The sequence below is a fragment of the Theropithecus gelada genome, chromosome 5 (genome assembly GCF_003255815.1).
Source record: "Theropithecus gelada isolate Dixy chromosome 5, Tgel_1.0, whole genome shotgun sequence".
Taxonomy (NCBI): domain Eukaryota; kingdom Metazoa; phylum Chordata; class Mammalia; order Primates; family Cercopithecidae; genus Theropithecus; species Theropithecus gelada.
In genome coordinates, this window is record NC_037672.1 from 88,493,582 (window position 1) to 88,518,294 (window position 24,713).

General features: G+C 34.9%; 1 protein-coding gene across 10 annotated transcripts in view; it reads right to left on the bottom strand.

Moving 5' to 3' along the window:
- Positions 1–24,713, bottom strand: part of FIP1L1 (factor interacting with PAPOLA and CPSF1) — a 76,156-nt gene that overhangs the window by 41,928 nt on the left and 9,515 nt on the right. For 4 of the 10 annotated variants that reach the window (XM_025386379.1, XM_025386378.1, XM_025386377.1 and 1 more), the window contains 4 exons: positions 19,182–19,246; positions 18,424–18,531; positions 17,915–18,045; positions 9,196–9,305 (listed from right to left, as the gene is read on the bottom strand). In XM_025386379.1, the coding sequence (XP_025242164.1) occupies positions 9,196–9,305; positions 17,915–18,045; positions 18,424–18,531; positions 19,182–19,246 (414 nt within the window). Of the gene's footprint in view, positions 1–552; positions 661–9,195; positions 9,306–17,556; positions 17,626–17,914; positions 18,046–18,423; positions 18,532–19,181; positions 19,247–24,713 lie in introns of all 10 variants that reach the window. The other 6 variants (XM_025386372.1, XM_025386371.1, XM_025386370.1 and 3 more) reach the window with 3 other exon arrangements.

Sequence of the window (24,713 nt, forward strand, 5' to 3'; positions counted from 1 at the left end):
GATTCAGAACACAAACCAAAATTCAATGGAGGGTAGATCAAAAGCATAACAACAATAAAGGAAATAGCATATTCCAGGGCAGCTACTATGTCCACTTAATGATATCACAGGTTTTTGCACTATAGTAGGGTATAAGATTGGAAAGATTCAGTAGAGTCAAATTTTACGGGTCCGAATGTAAATACTGGCTCAGAATGTTAGGTTTTATTTGGTAAGTAGTGAAAAGCACCTGGGAATTTTTTAAAAATGGGATGTGGTATGAGAAAGAATTAACCTGCAGCAAGGAGGAGGAAAAGAAAAATTACTGAGCATCCATTAGCATGGTTCAATGTAATTCATTAAATATTATAAACGGCCAGAAAGATGGGTGGCAAGACAAGTGCTGGGTCTTGATTTATAAGATAACTAAAAAACCTACAACTGTACCCTGAAAATGCGTAATTTGGAGGGTAAAAATATGGTACAGTCAAAATTTATTATCTTACTATTAAGGCAAAACAACATTGATGATCTACACATCAGGGAGTATCCAATGTTTAAAAATAGCCTTACCTTAGATCAGGTGATTCGGCCCTCCCATATCGATCCTGCCACTTCCCAACGCTTGAATTGGCTTTTCTGGAGGCAGTACTTGTCTGAGACTGAGAAGAGGTGCTGTTTCTGGTGAGATAAATTTTCTATGTTTTTTCTTACATATTGTTGTCTCTGACCCCCCTTGTTCTGTTTTTTTTTTTTTTTCTTGACATGCTTTTTCTAAAGTCTTTTAGTATGTTCCTACAATATCATTCTCAAGTCATATAAACTACTTGCTGTGGTACTAAGTATTTAAATATAGATGTGCTATCAACACTTTATTAACTCTAGAATATTTTTAGAAATATTCTTCAACATAGTATGATGTCAATGCAGAAATGAGAAAAGAACTAAGGATTTACATCAGGTTACAATACATTATTTAAAAAATACATTTCTGTGCCTCTATGAATTCTTAACATTAATTTTTGCAGTTTTACAAAATCTTATTCAAAATTTTGGTATTTCTTTCCCTATATTCTTCAACAATGAATATAAGTATCGTTAGTGCGACCGGTTAACAGCAACACTCTGACGTGTTTCATAAAAACCTATACTACTTTTATAAAAAATCCATTTCAAAATAACTCTTTCAAAGTTCCCCAAAAAGTTAATTTTATCCCTGTTGACATACTTCATAAAAAGTTTAGATATGTGCACTACTGCCAATACTTTATAGAACTAATAAGATGCTCTTTCAAAGCAAAAGGACAGATATACTTGTTTATGCATCTGCTTGTTTATGTAAAAAGAAACAGGAAAAATAAACCAGAAACTAAATGAAATCTGTTCTGACAGGAATAAAAGAAACAGAGAAAGGTGTGACAAGTTTCTATATATCTTTGGATACTCTTGCCTTTGGAACTGTCAGATGTTTTAACGTATGCAAAAACTAAATCAGTGAATGTGGAAGGAAAAACAAATGCTAAAACTGCATACAAACAGATATAGTGAACCAAATTATATATTTTAAATTATTAATAAAACAACTCTGTAGGAAACTTCTGAACCCAATATTCGAACTATATACCCTTAGCTTAAAAAGAGACAAAGAAAAAACTGTAAACAAATCCTTAACTCTACTGAATAGGTTTTCTTATAACAGTAAAAGTTCTGAATCCGTTATATGTGTAATTTCAAGATTCTGGGAGCCAGGTTCTTTGAGGGGGGGAAAAAAAAAGGAGATGCAACATGGAATAGGGAAAGGGAAACAGGAATAAGAATCCTGTGATGTTCAAATGGAAGTAAAAGAAACATGATGGTTTCATGACTAAAATGTATTTTAAAAAACACACATGGCCATTTCCTCTGGAAAATGCTAATTCTTTCCTAGCTCTGAGTGCTGAAAAGGCCTGGAAATAAGGGTGCCCTAGTATAATGGGCACAGCTAGCACCCTGAACTTGTTTTTTAACTACCATTCCCCATTAAAAGGAATCAGAGTGCCTTTGAAAATGGCTGCTTCTAAGGAAGAAACAGGGAAACTACAAGATAAGCCTCGGACATCCTGGTAATGCCAAACTATAAAAACAATCTTAAAAAAAAAAAAAAAAAAAAAAAAACAGTGGAGACGTATCAAAAGGTCACGGAGCAACTTTGAAGAGGAACAATTTGAACATCAAAATGAATTTCAGTATATATAAATCATACATATGGTTTAAACACCATGTATACAAATAAGCTATATTTGTAAGCCACACATACATACTTTCTCACACATAAAATAAGAATTTATGAGTCTAAGTGATAAGTGGTGGAGTGGGAAAGCTCATTTTTAAAGTAGAATGCCAACTAATAAATGTTAAGAGAAATAAGAGTTACATAATCACTATTTTGCAGCCATTACAGTAATAACTGACTAAAGAAAATATTTTCACTGGAGGTAAAATCCCTAAAAAGTTTGAAGAGGAACAAGTTTAGTCTTTCCATAAATTACTTATTAAATACAAAGGAAAAAATAGTAACTTTGCAGTGCAGAAACCCAAAGGACACCACCACAACGAAGTCATTAGAATTATCATTACTAATAAAATAACATGACAAACTGACATCATGTATCTCCAAGCCAATACACTGAGAAGAGTACATCATCACTTACATAGTATTCCTGCCCAAAAAGCAAAACCTGAATCTAATCATGAGAAAATATGAGGCAAACCCAAGAACAATCTACTCAACAACTAGATTGTACTCTTCTAAAATTCAGCGTTAAGAAATACAAAGAAAAGCTAAGAAGCTGATCCAGATTTAAGAAAAACAAAATGATAAAATAGTTAAATTTAATGCGAGAAACTGGATTAAGTCCTAAATCCAGGAAGAAAGATTGCCATAAAGCATATTGGGATAACTTGCAAAATTTATAGCCTGCAATTAGATGAAAGTACTGATTCACTATTAGATTTTCTGCCTTTGATAACTGTGCCATATGATTATCTAACAGAATGTCCTGGTTCTCAGGAAATACATGCTTAAGTACTTAAGAGTAAAGGGGCATGATGCCTACAATTAACATTCAAATGGCTCAGTAAGAACAATGTTTCTGAGAAATTATGATGCAAATATGACAAAATGTTATTAACTGGAAAATCTGGATAACAGTATATGGAAGTTATTTGTACTTTTTTTGCAATTCTTTGTTAAGTTTAAATTTTTGTCAAAATAAAACTTTTTTTAAATGACAACAACAAATGAAGGAGGCATAATGGGGACTTTTGGGGGTAATGAAAACGTATCAGTCTACATCCTGATTTACAAAAGTATGTTTAGTTTATAAAAATTTAACCAAGATGTACATTCCTGATATGCCACTTTTCTGTATGTATTTCACAAAAAGATGAAAACTTCTAAAGATTAAGCAAAGTATTCCGATATATTAAATATAAAATTTTACTTAATGCCAATTTGCTGGGTAGTACAAAAAGTTGGAAATCCAGCATTTCTATTGATAAAGCATGAAAAAATATTTTTAAAAGTTCTGTGCAAGCATATCAATACTCATCTATACACTAATAAGGCAATCTAAGATTTTCAACAATGGAAATACAGTGCTTAGGTCACTAGTACAGCTCGTTTGTCTTAAACATCTACTGTGCGTCCTGTATTATGTCTTAATGAATAACATTTACTGTTTTCTCCCTAAAGTCAATACAATTTTACTTTCAAAGATGTCTATCCAATCTCCATAAATATAATGAATAAAACAAAAACAAATATTGTTATGGGAAATATTTCACAATGACTGAAAAGTATCCTTTTTATCAAATGGAGTCCAGAAAACAAACTTCCCTAATGAGTTGTGGCTACTGGCCTTTACGTACAAAAGTGACAGTATGGACAACGTAGGGTAACTTCTATAGGTAGCAGTGGTAATTATTCATTTTTGGTTTACTAGTGAAAGCCCTGCTAATTTTTCCATCCTTTCTTTACCTCCTTTCAGCTTTCCCTTACCTATATTTGCCCTCCATCTCTTCTTAGCCATTGGCCCATCATTACAGTAACTCTCTCGAGTAAACGCTCATGTACCTGTCTCCTTCATTCCTTTTTTATAATTGCCTGATACATCAACTTCTGTTAAATTCAACTCTAGCTAATCTGCATGAACACTCATATACCTGAAAAGAGTAACAGAAATATCCAAAAAGCAGCTGACTTGTCTCATTTTAAACCCATGGCCATTAATCTCGAGAAAAGTTGAAAATATACAGCAGTCCCCCCCTTATTCTTGGGGGATATATTCTAAGACCCTCAGTGGAGGATATATCCTAAGACCTCCAGTGGATACCTGAAACTAAAGATGGTACTGAACTCAATATGTACAATGTTTTTTCTATAAATACATGCCTATAAAATTTAATTTATAATTAAACACAGTAAGAAATTAACAAGAATAATAAAAGAGAACAATTATATTAGGTGAGTGAAAAAGTAATTGCGGTTTTTGAACTGTTGGGATCTGCAGTTTGGTACTGGAATACATTCTTAAATAAGTGGTTATGTTACACATCATTTTAATGGGCATTTCTCACTTTATTTATTTATTTTTCTGCTAATGACTTATTACTTGCTGTTTATTTTACGTTTAGACTATGGAAATGATGTCAGACAAAAAGCAAATTCGAGTAACTTTCTTATTCAAGTTCAAAATGGGTCATAAAGCAGCGGAGACAACTCGCAACATCAACAACACACTTGGCCCAGGAATTGCTAATGAACATACAGTGCAGTGGTAGTTCCACAAGTTTTACAAAGGAGACGAGAACCTTGGCTGGCCATTGGAAGTTGACAACGACCAACTGAGAACAATCATCGAAGCTGATCCTCTTACAACTACACAAGAAGCTGTCGAAGAACTCAACAACCATTCTGTGGTCCTTTGGCATTTTAAGCAAATCAGAAAGGTGAAAAAGCTCAGTAAGTGGGTGCCTCATAAGCTAACCGAAAATCAAAAAAATCATCCTCATGAAGTGTTGTCTTACTCTACGCAACAACGATGAACCATTTCTCTATCAGATTGTGATATGCAATGAAAAGAGGATTTTATACAATGACTGGAGATGACCAGTTCAGTGGCTAGACAGAGAAGCAGCTCCAAAGCACTTCCCAAAGCCCAACTTGCACCAGAAAAGAATCATGGTCACTGTTTGGTGGTCTGCTGACAGTCTAATCCACTACAGCTTTCTGAATACCGGCACAACCACTTCATCTAAGAAGTATGCTCAGCAAATCGATGAGATGCACCAAAAACTGCAATGCCTGCAGCTGGCATTGGTCAATAGAAAGAGCCCAATTCTCCTCCACAACAATGCCCGACCACATGTTGCACAACCAATGCTTCAAAAGTTGAATGAATTGGACAACAAAGTTTTGCCTCATCCACCATATTCATCTGACCTCCTGCCAACCAACTACCACTTCTTCAAGCATCTCAACAGCATCTTTTTGCAGGGAAAACGCTTCCACAATCAGTGGGATACAGAAAATGCTTTCCAAGTTTTGTCAAATCCCAAAGCACGGATTTTTACACTACAGGAATAAAGAAACTTATTTCTGATTGGCAAAAAATATGATTGTAATAGTTCCTATTTTGATTAATAAAGATGTGTTTGAGTCTAGTTATGATTTAAATTTCATGGTCCAAAACCGCAATTACTTTTGCACCAATCTAAAAACAATCTACTATAATAAAAGTTATATGAATGTGGTCTCTCTCAAAATATCTTATTGTAACATACTACAGGTAATTGAAACCAAGGAAAGCGAAACCCAGATAAGGAAGTAGTACTGTACAGTTTCTCTGTGTCACTCATTCCCATCAGCATATAAAAATACTGTAATTCTCTCATCTTGAAAAAAAGGCATCTCTTGACCCCACACTTCACTCCAGCTGCCCAGCTACTCCTTTCACCTAGTTTATTCACAGAGCTCCAAAAACCTATTTCAGACCTCTTTTCTTCTCACTCAATGCTACCTTCCAATGGTCTCTTATTTCCAACAGCCTCACTCTCACCAGATAAGTCTGCATATTATTTTGCTGCGAAAAATGAAAGCAAACAGAAGAGAACTTTCAATTATTCCCACTCCATTATCCACCTACCCATCTGCACTGGTGCCCAGTATCCTGCCTTCCCTCCTGTTCTTACGAATGAATGGTTCATGCTTCTACTTAAGGGCAACTCCTCCACTTGCATATTACATCTCATTCCTTTGGCTTTATTAAATGACATTGCTCTACAACTTCTCTGTCTTACATCATCAATTTCTCCTGCAGTAACTCATTCCCATAAATACACAAAATGCTGTAAGTATTATTATTTTTTAGACAGTGTCTCACTCTGTCGCCAAGACTGGAGTGCAGTGGCGCGATCTTGGCTCACTGCAACCTCTACCTCCTCGGTTCAAGTGACTCTCCTGCCTCAGCCTCCTGAGTAGCCTGAACTACAGGTTTGCGTTGCAATTTTTGTATTTTTATATTTTTAGTAGAGATGGTGTTTCGCCACATTGGCCGGGCTGGTATCAAACTCCTGACCTCAACAGATCTGCCCATCTCGGCCTCCCAAAGTGCTCAGATTACAGGCATGAGCCACAGTGCCCAGCCAATATGCTGGGTTTTTTTGTTTTGAAAAAAAACTTCTCCTGATCCCACATTTCCCTCCAGATACTGTCCCATTTCTCTGGCCCCCAAAGAAAGAAAATAGTCTTCCAAAAAGTGCCCATATTTTCTTTCTAATTCTTTTCCTCCCACTCTTTCTTGAATCCATTACAAAGTCTTTTAACTTCATTTTATACAAACGAAAATGATCCTGGTTAGGATCACCAAAGACCATGAATAAAATCCAACGGTCATTCTTAGTCTTTATTTTCTTTACCAATCAATTGGATTTGATATTTGACAGCTGACATTTCTCCTTCTTGAAACACATTGTTTTCAAGACATACAGTGGGTTTTTTTCCTACTTCATTCATCATTCCTCCTTATTGGTCTCCTCTTACTAGTTAATGCTTATTTTCCTGACATACAAGGGAGTGCCCCAAGGCTGTCTCTTACCACTTCTCCATCAATACTTACCTCTTTATTCCATTTGGTAGTTTCATTTAAATAATATGTAAACACTGATTATCCTAAATTCATTATCTCCAAACCATACTCTTCCCTTCTACTCCAGATCCATACAGCCAACTTCCTACTCAAATTTCCCACTTGCATGTCCAATAGGCATCTCATTTTTATTATGTTCTACACTGAACTCTTAGTCTTCTTCCTCCAATAACCACTCCTCCTTATGGTCTTTTCCACCTCTGTAAATGACAAAACCATCATTCTGGTTCAGTTGATCAGAACAAAAACCTTGGATTCACCCTTAACTGCTTTTTCCTCTACAATCTACATCCAATCCATCAAGATAGGCTATGGGCTTACCTTCTGAAATATATCTGGTATCCGACTTCTCAGTATCTCCACACCATCATCTTGGTCTAAGTTACCATTACCTCTTGCCTAGATAACTGCTGCAACCTCCTAACTGGCCTCCCTGTTTTCACCCATCCTAAGTAACTCTATAGTCTGTTTTTAGTAAAGCGACTAAATCGAAACTTTAAAAATCTAAGTAAGATTTCATTGCTCTGCTCAAAATCTGCCAGTGAGTCCCCATTTACTTAATTTATAGGAAAAGCCAAAGCCTTTATAATGGCACACAGCCCTATGTAATCTGGCCCAAATTTTGAAAAGCCAATCAATAACAACAACAAAAAAAGGCAAAATACAGAAAAGTTACTGATTTTTAAATAGTTTAAGTATAATAGCAAACATCTAGAGTACTTTCTAGGTACCAGGCACTGTTCTAAAACACTACATAAATGAATCTGCTGAATGTATATAACTACACTGTGAGGGAAGTACTATTACTACATTTTACAGATTAAGAAATCAAGGCATAAGATGATCAGGGAATTTGCCCAATGACAGCACAGCTAGTAAGTTGCAGAGCCAGCATCTGAACTCCAGAAATCTGACACTCCAGAGACCAAGCTGTTACCAACACTCTATATTGCAGAACATCATAAACTCAATGAATGAAAATTAACCTCTTAAAAAATGTACAAGCCAAAAGAATACTACATATTAAAATATTACATATTACTACATATTAAAAGCTTAGCTATCACAAATTCTTTAACCAAACATTTTGAGATTATATTTAGTTTAAATAATCACATTTCATTATGTCTATGACAATTCACAAAAATCCTGGATTACTTTACAACATTTAATTTTGGCTGAAAGCTTCAAGAATCTTTATCTTAGAGCTAGACTAGATGCCACTGTAAGGTCTCTTCCTGCATTAGATTATTCTAAAATATCTCTCATAACAATACAAAACTGCAGAATAACAAAAACAGAAAACTATATAAAATAAATTTAAACAAGTAACACAAAAGGTAAGTGATCTGGCCGAGAACTAGTAATACTTGGGTTATTAATTTGTTTCAGGCCCAGACTTTAGTCATCTTATCTAGTGCAAGATTAAACTACTAACCTCAAACTTCGCCAGTCTTAGCCTACTATCCTTTACCAGTTTCCTGGTAATGGCATAACAGGGTAACCATTTGTCACATTTAAGTAAAAAAGACATTTTTTAGCATGTTTGCCTCTTACATCTGATACCTTCTGCAACATATGAGGTATTATCATATCAAACCAAACCACAACAAAAAATGGTTCCAGTTTTAAAGATCTTCCAAGCTGAAATTTCAATAGCCTCTTTCACTAAAATTAGCAAAAGACCTTCAGGCCAATAGATATAGACTTAGAAGTCCAATAATTCTTTATGTAAGAATAGTGAGCACAGGAAACAGCGAATACTATTGTTACCACCTCTCTTGAATGTAAGATTGTTTCTTTATACATATACCAAACTACATACCACACTTCACTTCTTGCTTACCTAGGCTTTTTAGATGGAAAAATATCAAGAAGTTTCTTGTGAAGAATTCATTTTGTACTAAAACAAAGTAGAATGTTCCAGTTTTTTGGTAGAACATTCAGAGCTTTTATACTTAATATAACACAAACACAATGTAAAGATACCAATGTCGTACAATAATTGAGTTACAACTACGTAACTAACCTGCTCGGTGGGAGCCCAGTCTTGAATAAAGAGGGAGGAGAAGTAAACTCAGCTTTTGTAGATGGAAGGGCTGTTTCTTTCTCTGAATTTCCAGTTCTTCCCTGCTGTACCTTAAAAAAAAAGGTTATTAGCTTGTTTAATTTAATAGAAAACTCAAACATAATGGACTTTAGATGTTAAAATAAGTTTACAACATTTAATTTGAAGTTAAACATTAAGAATGTTTCTTTGCTGAATATTTATTAAAAATAGCCTATTTTAGAATAGTATTAGGTGAAAGGCACCAAACAGAGCATGGGATCAAAATGTTCCAACTATCAAAAAGTTCACATTAATAACACTTAGAAGCAGAATAAACTGTAATTCTTTGGCACTTTCATAAATTCTCGCAGATCACCACAAACAGGTCCCAGATACTTGGTTATGACTTCATGTTTTGAATTCAAGAAAGGCCTTGAAGAATTTTCCCATTCTGTGCTCACCACCCTTATTCTAAGAAAACAACAGGTGACCATTTTACCCATTCTGACCATTTTCTATTCAGACTGCGATTTCCTGTAACACAAATGTGAATAATCTGCTACTGTACATCCATACAATTTCTCCCATGACCATTAAAAGTACCATCATCCTGCCAGTTCAGTAGGCTTAAAAGCTTGAAGTCAATCACTTGTCTTAATACCTCTCCTCACTCTGTTGCCCAGGCTGGAGTACAGTGGTGCAATCACGGCTCACTGAAGCCTCTACCTCCCAGGTTAAAGTGATTCTCTTGCCTCAGCCTCCCAAGTAGCTGGGATTACAGGTGTGCACCACGATGCCTGGCTAAGTTTTGTATTTTTAGCAGAGACAGGATTTCACCATGTTGGCCAGGCTGGTCTCAAACTCCTGTCCTCAAGTGATCTGCCCACCTCTGCCTCCCAAAGTGCTAGGATTATAGGTGTGAGCCATCATGCCCAGCCTTCTCCCTCTTAATACTAATTTCAAAACCAGTTATCTACTTACTCCGTAATTTCTCCAAGATTTGCCTATCCTTTCTGCTCTTAGTAGAGACTTTGATTGTGGCCCAGTCACATTCCTCTAGACTGCTGAAATGACTTCTTTATGCTCTTCTGCTTTTATACTCATCTTTTTATCTTAAAATTACCATCAAACTATTCAATTTAAACAAACTAAATTCAAGTTTCCTTACACTTAAATAATATCACAGCATATTTTATGTTCTATTTAAATTCTATTTAAATTCCCTGCTCCACTTAAATTCAGCATCACTCTCCTTTCCCATGAGGCAAAGGCTAAGACAATCTTAAGACATTTTGACTGATATATCTGAACTACCAATTCAGTTCCAAAATCATCTACCTCCCAACTAATCATTGTGTGAGAAAAAGAAACTCTTTTACACTTAAGCCATTATAGTCAGATAGATCTCTTATTAATAGTGTCCAAACCAATCCCTAATTGATACCCTCACATAATGAGGATTTTACATTTAGTTTATTTGAAAATGAGTTCTAGCACTTAAAAAATTTTTTTTTAAATGCCCTGATTCTAATGAGATGATGAGAATCAGCACTAAGGCAATGGGAACAGAAAGAAATGGACTTGACAGATACCTGACAGGTAAAACTGACAGGATCTGGTGAGAGAATGTAAACATTATTCATTCATCATTTATTGAATATCTATTATGTACCAGAAGCTGATAGAGAGAAACACAACAGGATCCTGGACCTTAGGAAAAAACAAACACACCAACAATCAGAGCAATATAATAAATATCATGACAAAAATCTAAGAGATAAAAGATGTTATAATAACACAAAAAGAAATGCATTGTTCTGCCTGGGGATGTCAAGGAATATTCAGAGTTGACACTATTGTCCCAACTGCTCCCCTGAACACCAGTAATTTCTGTGTAACTTCTTTCACGTCTAACGGACATCTCAAAGTTACCATGGCCAAAACAAAACTACTAATTTCCCCTAATCTGATCCTCTACAAGTCTTCCCCATATAAATAAATAGCACCATCATCTACTGAGCTGCTCAAGGAAAAAAACCATAGAAATTATCTAATACATATCAACACCCAATATGTCAACTTTACCTTTACAATATATATGCCAAATTCCAATCTGCGATCAGTAACCTTCCTAGAAAACACAGCTGGCAGTACTGTGAGGTTTGTCATTTGTAAAGAGAGTCACACAGATATTCCAGACTATTTACAGATTGTTTGGTTTACACCAAAAGCTATCGCTTCACTTTTGTGTGACAGAGAAATAAGATTTCAACAATTCCTTTTCGCATTTTTTATTTTTATTACGAGCCTTTTTATCAACAGATAGAGACTACCTAATTTGGGCATGAGAAGAAAACAGCACAGACACACTGCCTTCAGTGAAGATGCATGCCACTCCATTAATGAGCACCCTTCCCCTGAGGGAGGATAAGAATAAAAACTGTGTTTGGACCACTTGGATTCAAGCTCTACCACACAGCTCACTCTCTGGTGATCACTGATCTCTCTAGCTAACTTTACTGATTCTACCAGAAGAAGAAGAATGAAGGAAAGTTACTCAACCACCCAAAAGAATCTCATTATGGCAATAGTGTGATTGCTTATAAGTTCCCATACAAAAAGGAATCCTTTCGAAGCACCTGGGATGATGCGTTAGTATCACAGGATTTTCTTCTTCCTGGTTTCTCTTCACAGGGAAAAAAAATATGAATTCAAAAGAATTCCAGTCTGAGGCACAATCACTTGCTTCCATAACAAAAATATCTCATCTTTTTCAGCACATAAATATTCTTTCATTGGTTAAAAAGAAAAATACTCTTTAATGTCTTAGAACTCTCTGGTGGTAAAAACTGCAGATTTCAAAATTTTCCTTTCATATTCCTATAATTCTCTGAAAGTATTAAGTCTGTGTATGCTTCAATAATTTAGTTTAAAAAATGCTCAATCTGAAATCAACTGCATTGACCATTTGGCTTTGCACGACAGGGAGAAAATAAATGGTTCACTGGTTATTTATACAGAGAGACTAAGAAAGAAGCTATTAATTGCCACTAATTTTATGACAGGCTTTAATGTTTATGAAAGCATGATTTTTTAATTTTATGAGCAATATCCATTTGAGGTTGTAAAAGAAAGCATACGATTCTAACTGTAGGCCGAGCATGGTGGCTCACGCCTGTAATCGCAGCACTCTGGGAGGCCGAGGTGGGCGGATCATGAGGTCAGGGGTTTGAGACCAGCCTGGCCAACATGGTGAAACTGTCTCTACTAAAACTAAAAAAATTAGCTGGGAGTGGTGGCAGGCACCTGTAATCCAGCTACTCGGGAGGCTGAGGCAGGAGAACTGCTTGAACCCGGGAGGCAGGAGAATTGCTTGAACCCGGGAGGCAGAGGTTGCAGTGAGTCAAGATCATGCCACTGCACTTTATCTAGCTTGGGTGACAGCAAGACTCTGTCTTGGGAAAAAAAAGATTCAAATTGTAGTTCATTTTGTCTCAACATAGAAACATTTGTTTTTGAATCTTTTCCTCACCATGTAATTCTAATTATAAGAAGCCAATGTTTTATTTCCTTTGAAGTTCTATTATATCAATGATTCTTTTGTATAGATAATTCCTTTAAAAGGCCTACTTAAAGTTAACATCTAAAATACAGTTATGGCAGGGTGCAGTGGCTCACACCTGTAATCCCAGCACTTCAGGAGGCCGAGGCAGGTGGATCACCTGAGGTCAGGAGTTCGACACCAGCCTGGCCAACACGGTGAAACCCTGTCTCTACTAAAAATACAAAAACATCCAGATGTGGTGGTATACACCTGTAATCCCAGCTACTCGGGAGGCTGAGGCAGAAGAATCACTTGAACCCAGGAGGTGGAGGTTGCAGTGAGCCAAGATCGCACCATTGCACTCCAGCATGGGCAACAAGAGCAAAATTCTGTCTCAAGACAAAAAAAAAAATCATAAAATACAGTTATGCCAATGAAATCCTACTCAGGGTGATATCTATATCCACAAGATGAGTGCTCATTATTCTAACAGATTTGTTGAGGTGCTTTTCAACCCTGTGATGCTGAGATATATAAATAAGAAATCAAAAAAATTAATACAGATATACACATATACACACACACACACACAAAATTCCATCACCTTATTATTATGTCTCATCCTAAAATAGTACCTGGCACGCAACAAGTACTCAATAAATATTTGTTACTTGACTGACTTTGGGAATCAACTTAAATGTCACTCCTTCAAACTCCATAGAACATGTAGTTTGTATCATCTTTAGCATGATTATTTAATTAATATCTAAATTTTCCCATTAAGCACAATAAATGTCCAGACTATAGGCTCCATGTCTATTATGGTGACCTCCCCTTCCCCACAAAGCCTAAGATACTTCCTGGCACAGTCAATGCTCAGTTAAAAACTGGGAAGGAGGAACCAGGAAGGACTGGAGAAGAGATGTGGAAGAGATATTAGAAAGAGAGAGGTGAGGTAAGAGAAGATATTAGGAAAATGGCACAGATTTTTAAACACACAAAAATTGCCTGTGTTTCCCAGCTTTTCTTTTTTCCTTAATTTCTTCATAATATCCTCATTCTATTAAACAACTCTGAAAATCCTCACTATTCTAGCAACCTTTCTAGTCAACTTGATTTTCCATTTGTTTATATTCAGATGTTACACTCAAGATTACAGACTCAAAATTTGTCTAACCAGAACATAATGAGATGATTTCATATGACCTAATATCTTAAGAAATTACCATAAGACATTGTAACTAATTTTCTGAAAACAAATTTACGTCAGAACTGACAAATCCAAACAAAACTTAAGTCTACAACCTTGAGAAGCTAAATACTCACCCAAATTATGCTACCACTGTACTAAGTTTTAAAATTATTTTTGAAATTTCCTTTGGCTGCCTATCATAGCTTCATTTATAAAAGTTTAACTTTACAAACAGTATCTTAAAAAAAAAAAAACCTTGTTAAGTAAACTAAGGTGTATCCAAATAACAAACTATGTAGCCATTTTAAATTATATTTATAAAAAAATTTTAAGAACTTATGAAAACATTACTACATGTTAAAAGTCAAAAAAAGGAAAAATAGACAACCATAAATGAATTATCACAATTTTGTTTCAACCCATAGGAAAAAAATTAAGAAGGCCACAAAATTTAGAACTTTGAAATTAGATTAAAAAATAGTAACTGACTGAGCAGACCAAAGAAAACTGAATCCTAAGCCAGCAATGAGAAAGCAAAGACAATCATGTCAGGACCCTCAAAAATTCAGAAATTAGAAGCTCCAGTTACCAGAACATTTGCATTAGCCAAGTATATACCCTCTAGATAGAATACTGGAATATTTTATCTGAAACAAATCTGATTACCACAAAAAGAAAAACACCTAAAACTACAGCAGGGAATGTGAAAAAATAGCCCTCCCGTGAAGCCTGCAGTCAAGCAAGTTCTATTCAGATGCACAGAGCTTCCAATCAATTTTAGCAGTCCACCCTTACATAAGTGTATGGCCAACAATCAACAAACATCTCAGAAAAGTCAAAGTCAGAAGCTGAAAGTACTAACTAAAATAATCAAGTTGAAAACAGACTATGCAGGAAAAGAAAATCTAACAGAAACAAAACAGCCTATCATTAATATCCTTTGAAAGAGGGGGGAAAAAGATATTGCATTACTGTAGGCATGAACAATAAGATGCCACAACTAAATAATAAAGAAAACTTTTCTTGGAAATTAACAGCAGAAATGAAAACTAAGTGGAAACATTTTAAGAATAAAAAAATTCTCCCAGATAATGGAAAAGACGAAAAAGAGAAAAACAATAAAAAAAAATTTAGAAGACCATTCGAAGATATCCAATATTCATCTAGAATAGAACAGAAAGCAGAGAAAAAAGTAAAAGAGAAAGTGTTCCACAAGTGAAGCATAAGTGCTTCCAAATCGAGAAGGTATAACTGAGTGCTTGGTACAATGGATGAAAACAGACCAAGACACGTAACTGTAAAATTTCAGAAAACTGGTGACAAAGCTCATAGATTCACAGTCGGGGGCGGGGGGGGAAAGAGCTATGCATGTGCGCACAAATGAATAAAAAATATTTTAAGAAATCGTTGTAGTCAGTGTTTTCTCATGCATACATATTATCTATTCCCACTAGTCACTTCTCTCTTGCCCCTCACTCTAAATTATTACACAATTGTTTTTGCACCCAAATGAGTGGCTTTATTTTTACACCTGTTAAATTTTTTCCTTTATTTTGCTTTTTAGTAAAACTTTAATCATATTGAAGTATATAAAAGGCTGTTACCTCAAGAATGTCAAAACACCATTAAGTGTTGAAGCTGCATAAGCACCTAAGGGTTCATGTGTACTATTCTACTTGTTACTGGGTTTGAAAATTATTTAATGAAAAGTAAATAAAGTTATCTTAAAGAGGCTGATGGGTTGTCTCACACTTAAGGATGAAAAAATTCTATTTGCAGTAGATATGAAAATAAATTTTAATTCTTAAATCCACTCCTTTGCCCATTCACCCTCGTAAGTGAGTTCAGGCCCTAGTTCATTTCATTCCTATAGTATGGCAACATAACCCTATCTATTTCATATCCCTTTCATTCTACAGCCCATCCTGCTGCCAGTTCCTTTTCTAAAAACCAGATCTGCACTTCATTCTACTGCTCAGGAACTTTCAAACAGCTTCCTATTGGCCACACAAACGTCTGCAGGCTAGTTTAAAATCAATGTCCTGCTCATTATGGTCCTATTTCCAAAATTTCTTACAGACCATAATATACATAAAGAAAAAATGTTTGCCACACATAGTCTTAATACACACCCTCTTCCCAAATCAGTATTTCTACCAAACATATTAGTATTTAAACACACTATCAAGGCAAGAAAACCATGAAGACTGTACCCATCAAATTCAAATCTTTCATTCAGAATCCAATCAGAATGGATTGACCTGACCTCCTCTCACATAACCAAAAGAAACTTCAAAATAAGTTTTTCAGTACACAGTATGTATATAAAATACACATTCATAATGGCTACCTTCAATGAGACTGACCCCTAGGAGTTTCTTTTTATTCTCTTTTTTAAAGTCTACTACAAAAAATAAAGTATACAGAAGCTAACAGTTTATGATGGCAGTTCTCGTTTCTATTAAAAAAAAAAAATGCACTGCTGCTAATGAACTAGTTCATTAAGACAACTTTTCTACCCATTGTAGTTAAGTTTAATATATTCAATGCCATTATAGACAATATAACCCAAAAAAACCTGATGACCCTTTAAAATACAACAGACATCACCACACACTTTCAAAATATTTGCAAAAGAAGAACCAAATATACAAAGTAGAATGTAAATTAAAAATAAAATTATCTATATAGAACTGTGTAGAGTAGAGTGGTTTATCTGCAGACACAGCACACACACTGCATAAGGCAGTATTCTGGTGGACAGGGCTGCAAACCCAAAAGGGGAGCAGAGGTCTCTTTCCAGTCCACTAAAGTTCCCTGAGTATATAACCCAATCTAAAAGCCACTCCCAATCTTCACCTCAGTGTTATTCAATACAAGAATCAACCATCAAGGTAAAGAAAAAAGAGTACACAACCAGTTTTCCATAAAAGAACTATGACAATATACTATTATTCTTTGGACTGGGTCTGTGATCATACCATGCAATGGAGAAGCCAGAAACCAGACTTGATACACAAGTTGTAGTATCAACCTCAAAGTCTCTCACATAAACCTACTCCTTTCAAGTACCAATTTTTAAAATCAATGGCTTTATCTCATTCTGTTGAGTTCTTAAAGCCTCTCAGAGAATGTCTAAGATTTTTGAAGATATCTTGAGCTATCGGGGCATTACACCAATGATATCAGTGTTACCAGTATCATAGAGATAAACAGTATGCCACTTCCTTACCATTTTTTTTAAAGAAAACAAAAAAGTCTCCAATTCTGTTGATAAAGATTAGAGTATTATCTACAATGAGAGCTTAATCTGTTGCCACTAACTTTTCTATCCTACAAACACGTATTACAACTCAAAATGAAATCACAACATATAGCAAAGAACAGTTTTACTTGGCATTTGTTAGTATAATAGGCTATAAATTCACATGCTTGCAAAAGTGGAGATAAAACAACAATCAGCAAATTTGTAAGTCACCAGGAAGCTGAAGGTTTGGAAAAAAGGTAGCTATTTCCACTTTAAGCTTGTCCCTTGAGTAGTGGTATGGGAGCAGACTCAAGAACAAAAAATGAGAGCAACCAAGGATAATTTACTAAAATTCACCTTAAAAAGATTGAATCTGCCATCTTGGATCTCTGCACCTGGTGTAACTTCCATAGTACAGTCTTCGGCCTAAGTTAAATAACATATTCCCCATTAAGATACCACATAATATTTAATTAATAGGCCATATAAAGACAAACTAGCTGTGGCTAGTCTGTGATTTGAAAGTAAGAACATCAGATAATCATTAATACAAAACTCTAAAAGGGAGGGAAGGGAAAAACAAACATGGTAAGCAAAATGGAATTTTTAAACTATCGTATATCATTTAACCACTTTTATAGGGAAGTGATTTATTTGGGGAGTAAAAGTGGGACGGTAGACAAGCCAAGGGTATTCCGGAGTATTTCTTAATTACCGTAATTTTATTTGTAGTAGAAGTTACTGGTATAACTTCAAGTCCCATTCGTATCCTCTTTTGTTTTTCACAGTAAGCTTTCCAGGTATCTTCATTAAACCCATAATTAAAATAATCAGAAAGATCAGCACCTAAAGATAAAACACATCTTTAGTGTACAAATATTTCAGCTCTATTTTTATGCAGCATCAAAAATATATTAAACTATAAAAATATAAATTTAGAGTTCTATCAGTTATCACTCTATCATTTATGGTGGCAAAAAGACTATAAAATTTTTGATCAAATTATTTCCTTTAGAAATGTCATTATAATAAACAATAAGTCTACATTTTAAGTAATATGAGGCCGCCAGTAAGATTTAATAATCCAAGTCACTATTACTCATCATTTGCTTAAGACAATTAAAATTATAATGAAAAAATAAAATTCTAAATTGATGCTCAAAAAATTTTCTGATGACTTCACACTAAAAATATTGAAATTAATATAATCCACAACAGTCTTACCAGGTTTACGCCATGGTTTATCTTCAAAAGAATCCAAATCTACCTCTAAGAGTGGAACTCCATTAATGCTTCCAGGTGCATCAAGGTCTACTCCTTTGACTTTTGTTCCTGTTTTATAAAATTACAAAATGAAGGAGCTACACTTGCAAGAAGTTGGGACATACCATAGACAAACAGAAAATAGAAACACCTTTTTACTATTCCTGGCACACATACACACACAAACAGAAAACAAACATTTTTTTACTATCCCTGGCAAAAAACCTGGCAAGCATTCCAAACAAAGCAGAGCCTAAAATATGTGCTACTGGACTATTTACAGAAAAAATTTACCAGTCCCTGTGATGTATGGTCAAAAATTACCTTTAAAAAGAGCTATTATATTATCACCTTGGCCAGGCGCAGCAGCGCACACTTGGAATCTCAACAGTCTGGGAGGCCAAGGCAGGCAGATCACTTAAGCTCAAAAGTTCGAAACCAGCCTGAACAACATGGCGAGACCTGGTCTCTACATAAAAACACAAAAATTGGCCAAGCATGGTGGTGCACGCCCACAGTCCCAGCTATTTGAGAAGGTGAAGTGGGAGGATGGTTTGAGCCTGGAAGATGGAGGGTGCAGTGAACTAAGATTGCGCCACTATACTCCAGTCTGGGTGACAAAGTCAGACTCTGTGTCCCACTGAAAAAAGAGTGATTAAGACCTATTTAAGATATGTGCCTTATTTCCCTACTGATGCAACAGAAAATACAAACTTTACCTGTAGTTCCATAAACTCTTCCTCCTGTCTTGATGTTAAGATTTACAGGTGCTGTACCATAACTCCTAAAAACAAACAAACAAAAAACCAAAAATTATCCTGAAAAGCTTAAACAAAGCAGTAATATTTCTATTTTTATTTTTCTATTTTTTATAATTTCTATTTTTATTTTTAAAATTTTGGATAGATGAGATCTCACACCATGTCGTCCAGGCTGGTCTCGAACTCCTGAGCTCAAGCAATCCTCCCGCCTTGGCTTCCCAAAATGCTGAGATTACAAGAGTGAGTCACCGTGCCCAGCTAACACACATTTTAAAAAAACATTTTAAACTAGTTTCTAAAGTCACTTGCTCAATAAAAGGCAAAAACATTAAAAAAAAAAAAAACTGACTTGTTTCCATTTCAAAAATCTCTTTGCCACTAACTCAACATTCTACTGTAACAAACTTCACAAGAAATAAGGCTAAGAAGGGAAACATAGTTTATACCCCTTTTCTTCATTTCCTTGCCTGCCAGTTATTACACATACAGCAATCTTAAGCATAAGTAAAATTCCTCCAACTTGTTGTTAAATCCAGTGGCCTTTCAGTTCTTCCCGCAGTTGATATTGTTAATAAATCCTTTTTCAACCATTCATGGAGTCCATAATAGAAATTTATTGTCATGAAATTCAAAAATAAGTCTAGCATGAAAGCAGAACAGTGTTTACTGGTGGTGGGTGGTTAATGACCAAGAGGAAAAATGAGAGAAACTTCTAGGATGCCAATTATGTTTCGAAACTTCTAGGATGCCAATTATGATCTGGTTGTAGTTACATGAATGCATATATTTGAAAAAAGTATTAAGCTGCACCTTTTTAGATGTAATATAATACACAGTGATAAAGAAAAAAATTTCTGAAGTTGGACCAATCCACATTCAAATGTTTTGTCAGTTGTTAGTGTAATCTTGGCCAAGACATCTAAGACTCGTATATAATTATTTGAATATTTCATTGCATTTATACTTGTATAAATGAGCCTCATATAAATTTTCTGTAAGGGGTTACAGATAGTTCTTTACCTTTTTTATATAATGGATTCTTATATATGCGTAGTATTATCAAATATACTAATTAAAATAGACTTTTCTGTTACTAGGGAAATTAGAAGAAAACAGGAATGGGCAAAGAAGGACCAACTCCCACTGAACAAAAAGATATCAGTAAGACAGCAGGTGATGGCTCACACCTGTAATCCCAGCACTTTGGGAGGCTGAGACGGGCAAATCACGAGACCATCCTGGCTAATACGGTGAAACCCCCTCTCTACTAAAAAATAGAAAAAATTAGCCAGGCGTGGTGGCGGGCACCTGTAGTCCCAGCTACTCAGGAGGCTGAGGCAGGGCAATGGCATGAACCCGGGAGGCAGAGCTTGCAGTGAGCCGAGAACACGCCACTGCACTCCAGCCTGGGCCACACAGTGAGACTCCGTCTCAAAAAAAAAGATATCAGTAAGACCTCAAGTCATAGGTATTTTCAATGATATGTTTCTCACATTATATTCATGTGACATATTTGGTTCTTTTCTCTCAGAAGTTCAGCCATCTGGACTTTAGATTCACTGCTTTGGGTCTAATAATAATTACTTCCATCTTTTGTCTCTAATGTACTAAATATAAGACTTAGGTTGAGTTACATTTGCACTGTCATTTTTCTTTTCCACTTAAAAAAGAAAAATGTAAATGCAATAAAATGTTTAAGTAATTGTATCAAATAATTGTAGCTTCACAGCTAGAAATGCAAGAATTACAAAGTGGACCAAATATTACTGTCAAGCAGTACTATCGTCACCAACTTGAAATAATCACTTTATAGACTGATTAATTCATGTAATGCTTACTGAGCACCAAAACCATGTCAGGTATGATTCTAGGCTAAGGAAAAAGTATGAGGAGCTGGACAAATTTGGTCCCTGCCTTCACGATGTTTACATTTTAACAATCCAAATTCAGCAAAAGTGACTTAGTGCTATCTACATATGATGTACATGATTTTTCTACAAATGTAGAAAAATCAAGGATTTTCTCTAAACTGTTCTCTTACAGGACTGCTATAGAATAAAATGGCATTTTTATAAAAGGCTTAGCCCTAAGTCTTCAATAGATGAGCTTCTTTGCTTTCCATCTAGCTACTTTCTATTCCCCATTCTGCCTTTTAAAACATCATTTTTCTTTTTCAAGCCACAAGCCTTTGTATTCATTCTGCGTAGAGAAGCTTAGTGGTATGAAAATTTGCAGAGGCAAATTTGATAAAATGTCCAATAGATCCCCATGAACTCTCAGACCACCCTAAATGCTAGATCCTATACTTGGATTTTCTATAGGAACTTCAAAATAAACATGTCAAATGAATCTATTTTGTGGGAGGTGGGAGGAGTAGCGCCCACCTGGACCCAATTAACTGCTCTAGAAATCTTTAAGTCCCTTTATCTCCTCCTCCATCCACAACCAACCAGTTACCCATGTTATTTGTTATTTCTTTCTTTTTATTCTTTGAGACAAGATCTTACTATATGGCCCAGGCTGCCGTGAAACTCCAAGGCTCAAGCGATCCTCCTACCTCAGCCTCCCAAGTCCATGGGACTACAGGTGTATACCACATGCCTGACTATATTTGTTTCTCAAATATTCAAATATACTATTTTCCCATTCATCTCTCTACTACTGCTACCTTAGTCTAGATTATCATCTCACCTGGACAACTACTTCACATCTATTAGTCAATGTCTCTCCATCTAACCCATCTCAACTACTGATGCTACAATGGTTTCTACTCTATAGAAATCTAAAGTGTCTAAAGGTAATACCTTTTCAAATAATATAATCTATCTAAAAACCTAATCGGGGTGTCTAAGTGAGAGAATACAGTCATAGGTCCTCAGTTTCTGTTCTGGTTAAGCCAGTAAAGCCCCTTCATCAACCCTCTTTTCCATTTATCACTGGAGACAGAAACTAAAAACCACAGCTTTGGGCAGCTAAAAGCCTAAAACAAACCAAAACAGAACAACAACAACAACATAACGTCGGCTGGTTGGACAACCTTGCAAGGTCTACAAAGACATAGCAAATGCATCCTAACTCCTTTCATAAGTGATTTCAACCATCTCTTTTCATCTACCTTATCCTCCAGCCATGTACTTCCTCCAAGCCATGCATCTACTACATTTATTTTTAAGCAGTGTCCTCCACCTAAAAACCACTGTCTCCCATCTCAAAAACTATTCAAATTCAAATGTCACCTCTGGGATCTTCTCTTCAATACCTGTAGGCTTTCAGCAACTCTCCTCTCAAACTTTTCTAATCACTTTGTACATGTTTCCATTGTAGCACTTATGTTGCACTGAAAATATTTACTCACATGTCTGTTTTCCTCACTACCTCTGGAAAATAATAACTTCTTGTATTCTCATCAATTAATACATTCACAAATAAAAAAATTGCTGCTTTCATGTAACTCTATCTAATTTGTTGACTCCAGGAAATTTCATGATGATTTTACCAAGAGTTCTTTTGTAGCACGGTAAATGTAAAAAAAATATAATAATGGAATGATCATAGATGGTTTAATAAAGGCACATTATCTTTGCTACTTAACACAGTGCCAAATAAATTATGCCTTTAAAAAGTATTTATTGAGTATATAAATGGATGAATCTCACAGAGATAGGTAACAAACTACTTTCCAAGATAAATTATTCCTACTTTAAGACTTGGTTTTCTTCATACCTTACACACATATAAAATGAACTTGTAACAAAGGTATGTTACCTAAAAAAAAACCTGTAACAATTTACAATAAATCAATTCAGTACTATTCCTTTAACACAGTTTGTTCTTTAAATTTGCTTCTGAAAATGCTGCGCATAAGTAAATGTTTATCAAATTTCATTTTCTCACGGACTTTGTTTTCAAGGGATATACCCTGAAATACAGAGGTTAAGCAACTTTACACTCTTCACAAATACTTGTACTTTACTTTGGAAATTCATAAAATGAATAAAAAATAAATCAACTGAAAAATGGGTAAAGGCATAGATAGAGGGATATGAGTTCAAGCAAACAAAGCAAAATGCAGATTGTATAATCTAGGTGATAGGTAAATGAGCAGTCACAGGTCAATTCCTTCAACTTTTGTGAGTATTGGAAAATTTTCATAATCAAATGTCTAAGGGGAAAAAACCTTCAGAGACAACTGTAACTAAATAACATTCAGTTTATTTAGTCATTAACCATTTACGGCACACTTACTATATTTAAGGCAATGTGAGGAAGAGAAAAATTCATAAATCAGTTTCCTGTTTTTTTGAAGAGTTTTGAATACAATGGTTTCTACTCTATAGAAATCTAAAATGTCTAAAGGTAATAAATATGTATAAACATAATTACAATGCATAAAACTAAAAACTGCTGTAAGAAATAAAAGTTTAGTAAGGTACTACGAAAGTCCACATATATTTAATATTTGAGTGCAATTTCTACCAAAAAAAGGTACCATTCACAATCCAAAAAAATTGTCATTTGCTTCAAATTGTTCTATAACTTGTAAGTACAAATAATTTTATATAATATTTAATGAACATGCAATTATTACAATTTTATATAAGTGTTTCTTTTGCATAATACAGACAGTAAAGGCCTATTATTAGCAGAAAGCCCTACTAGTAGTACAGTATAAGCCCAACTTTGTCATTAAGTAATTATTTACTTTCCCAAATGAGAATGAGGAGCACATTTAGAATATGCACCCCTAACATGAAAAACTAGCCTCTTTACTCTGTTCCCTAAAAAGGTACTAGGATTTTAAAATTACATGGGTACATGTATCATTACTATAATACAAAACTGACTATGACAATAACTGAACTGGCTTTAAGCTTCCTGAAATGACTTTTGAAAACAAATGACTCTACTAATAAAATATTTAACAATATTTTTGTATATACTAGTTGATTCCAGATGAGGTTGCTTAATGAACTACAGTGAAATTAATGTATTTTGTTTCCAATGCATAAGCTATAACAACATTATACAGCCAATCTGAAAAACAAAACACATTAACTCTTATTCTCCTATTGTAACTAAATCACAATTCGTACTTCAATGCATTTCCCTTCCAATCTTTCTGTGAGATTCTTTATGTGCTCAATGCGTCAATGACAGTCCATTCACTTGGTCCAGTTTATAGAACACAAAATTTGAGACAAACATTGGCCTAAAAGGCCTACAGGAGAATTAAAAACCTGAAAACACTATTAACAACAAAAAGAAATACTTTTGATATTGTTTTTATTGGACAAAAAAATTAAAAACCTAAACTCAGGTCTGGATAAGTAATAAAGCGAAACAATAAGCACAGATACAAATTACAATTTAAGGATTTCTAATTCTAAATAAAGAATTTATAGTATTTTTTTTTCCCTTGAGACAGAGTCTCACTGTTATCCAGACTGGAGTGCAGTGGCTCAATCTGGGCTCACTACAACCTCCACCTAC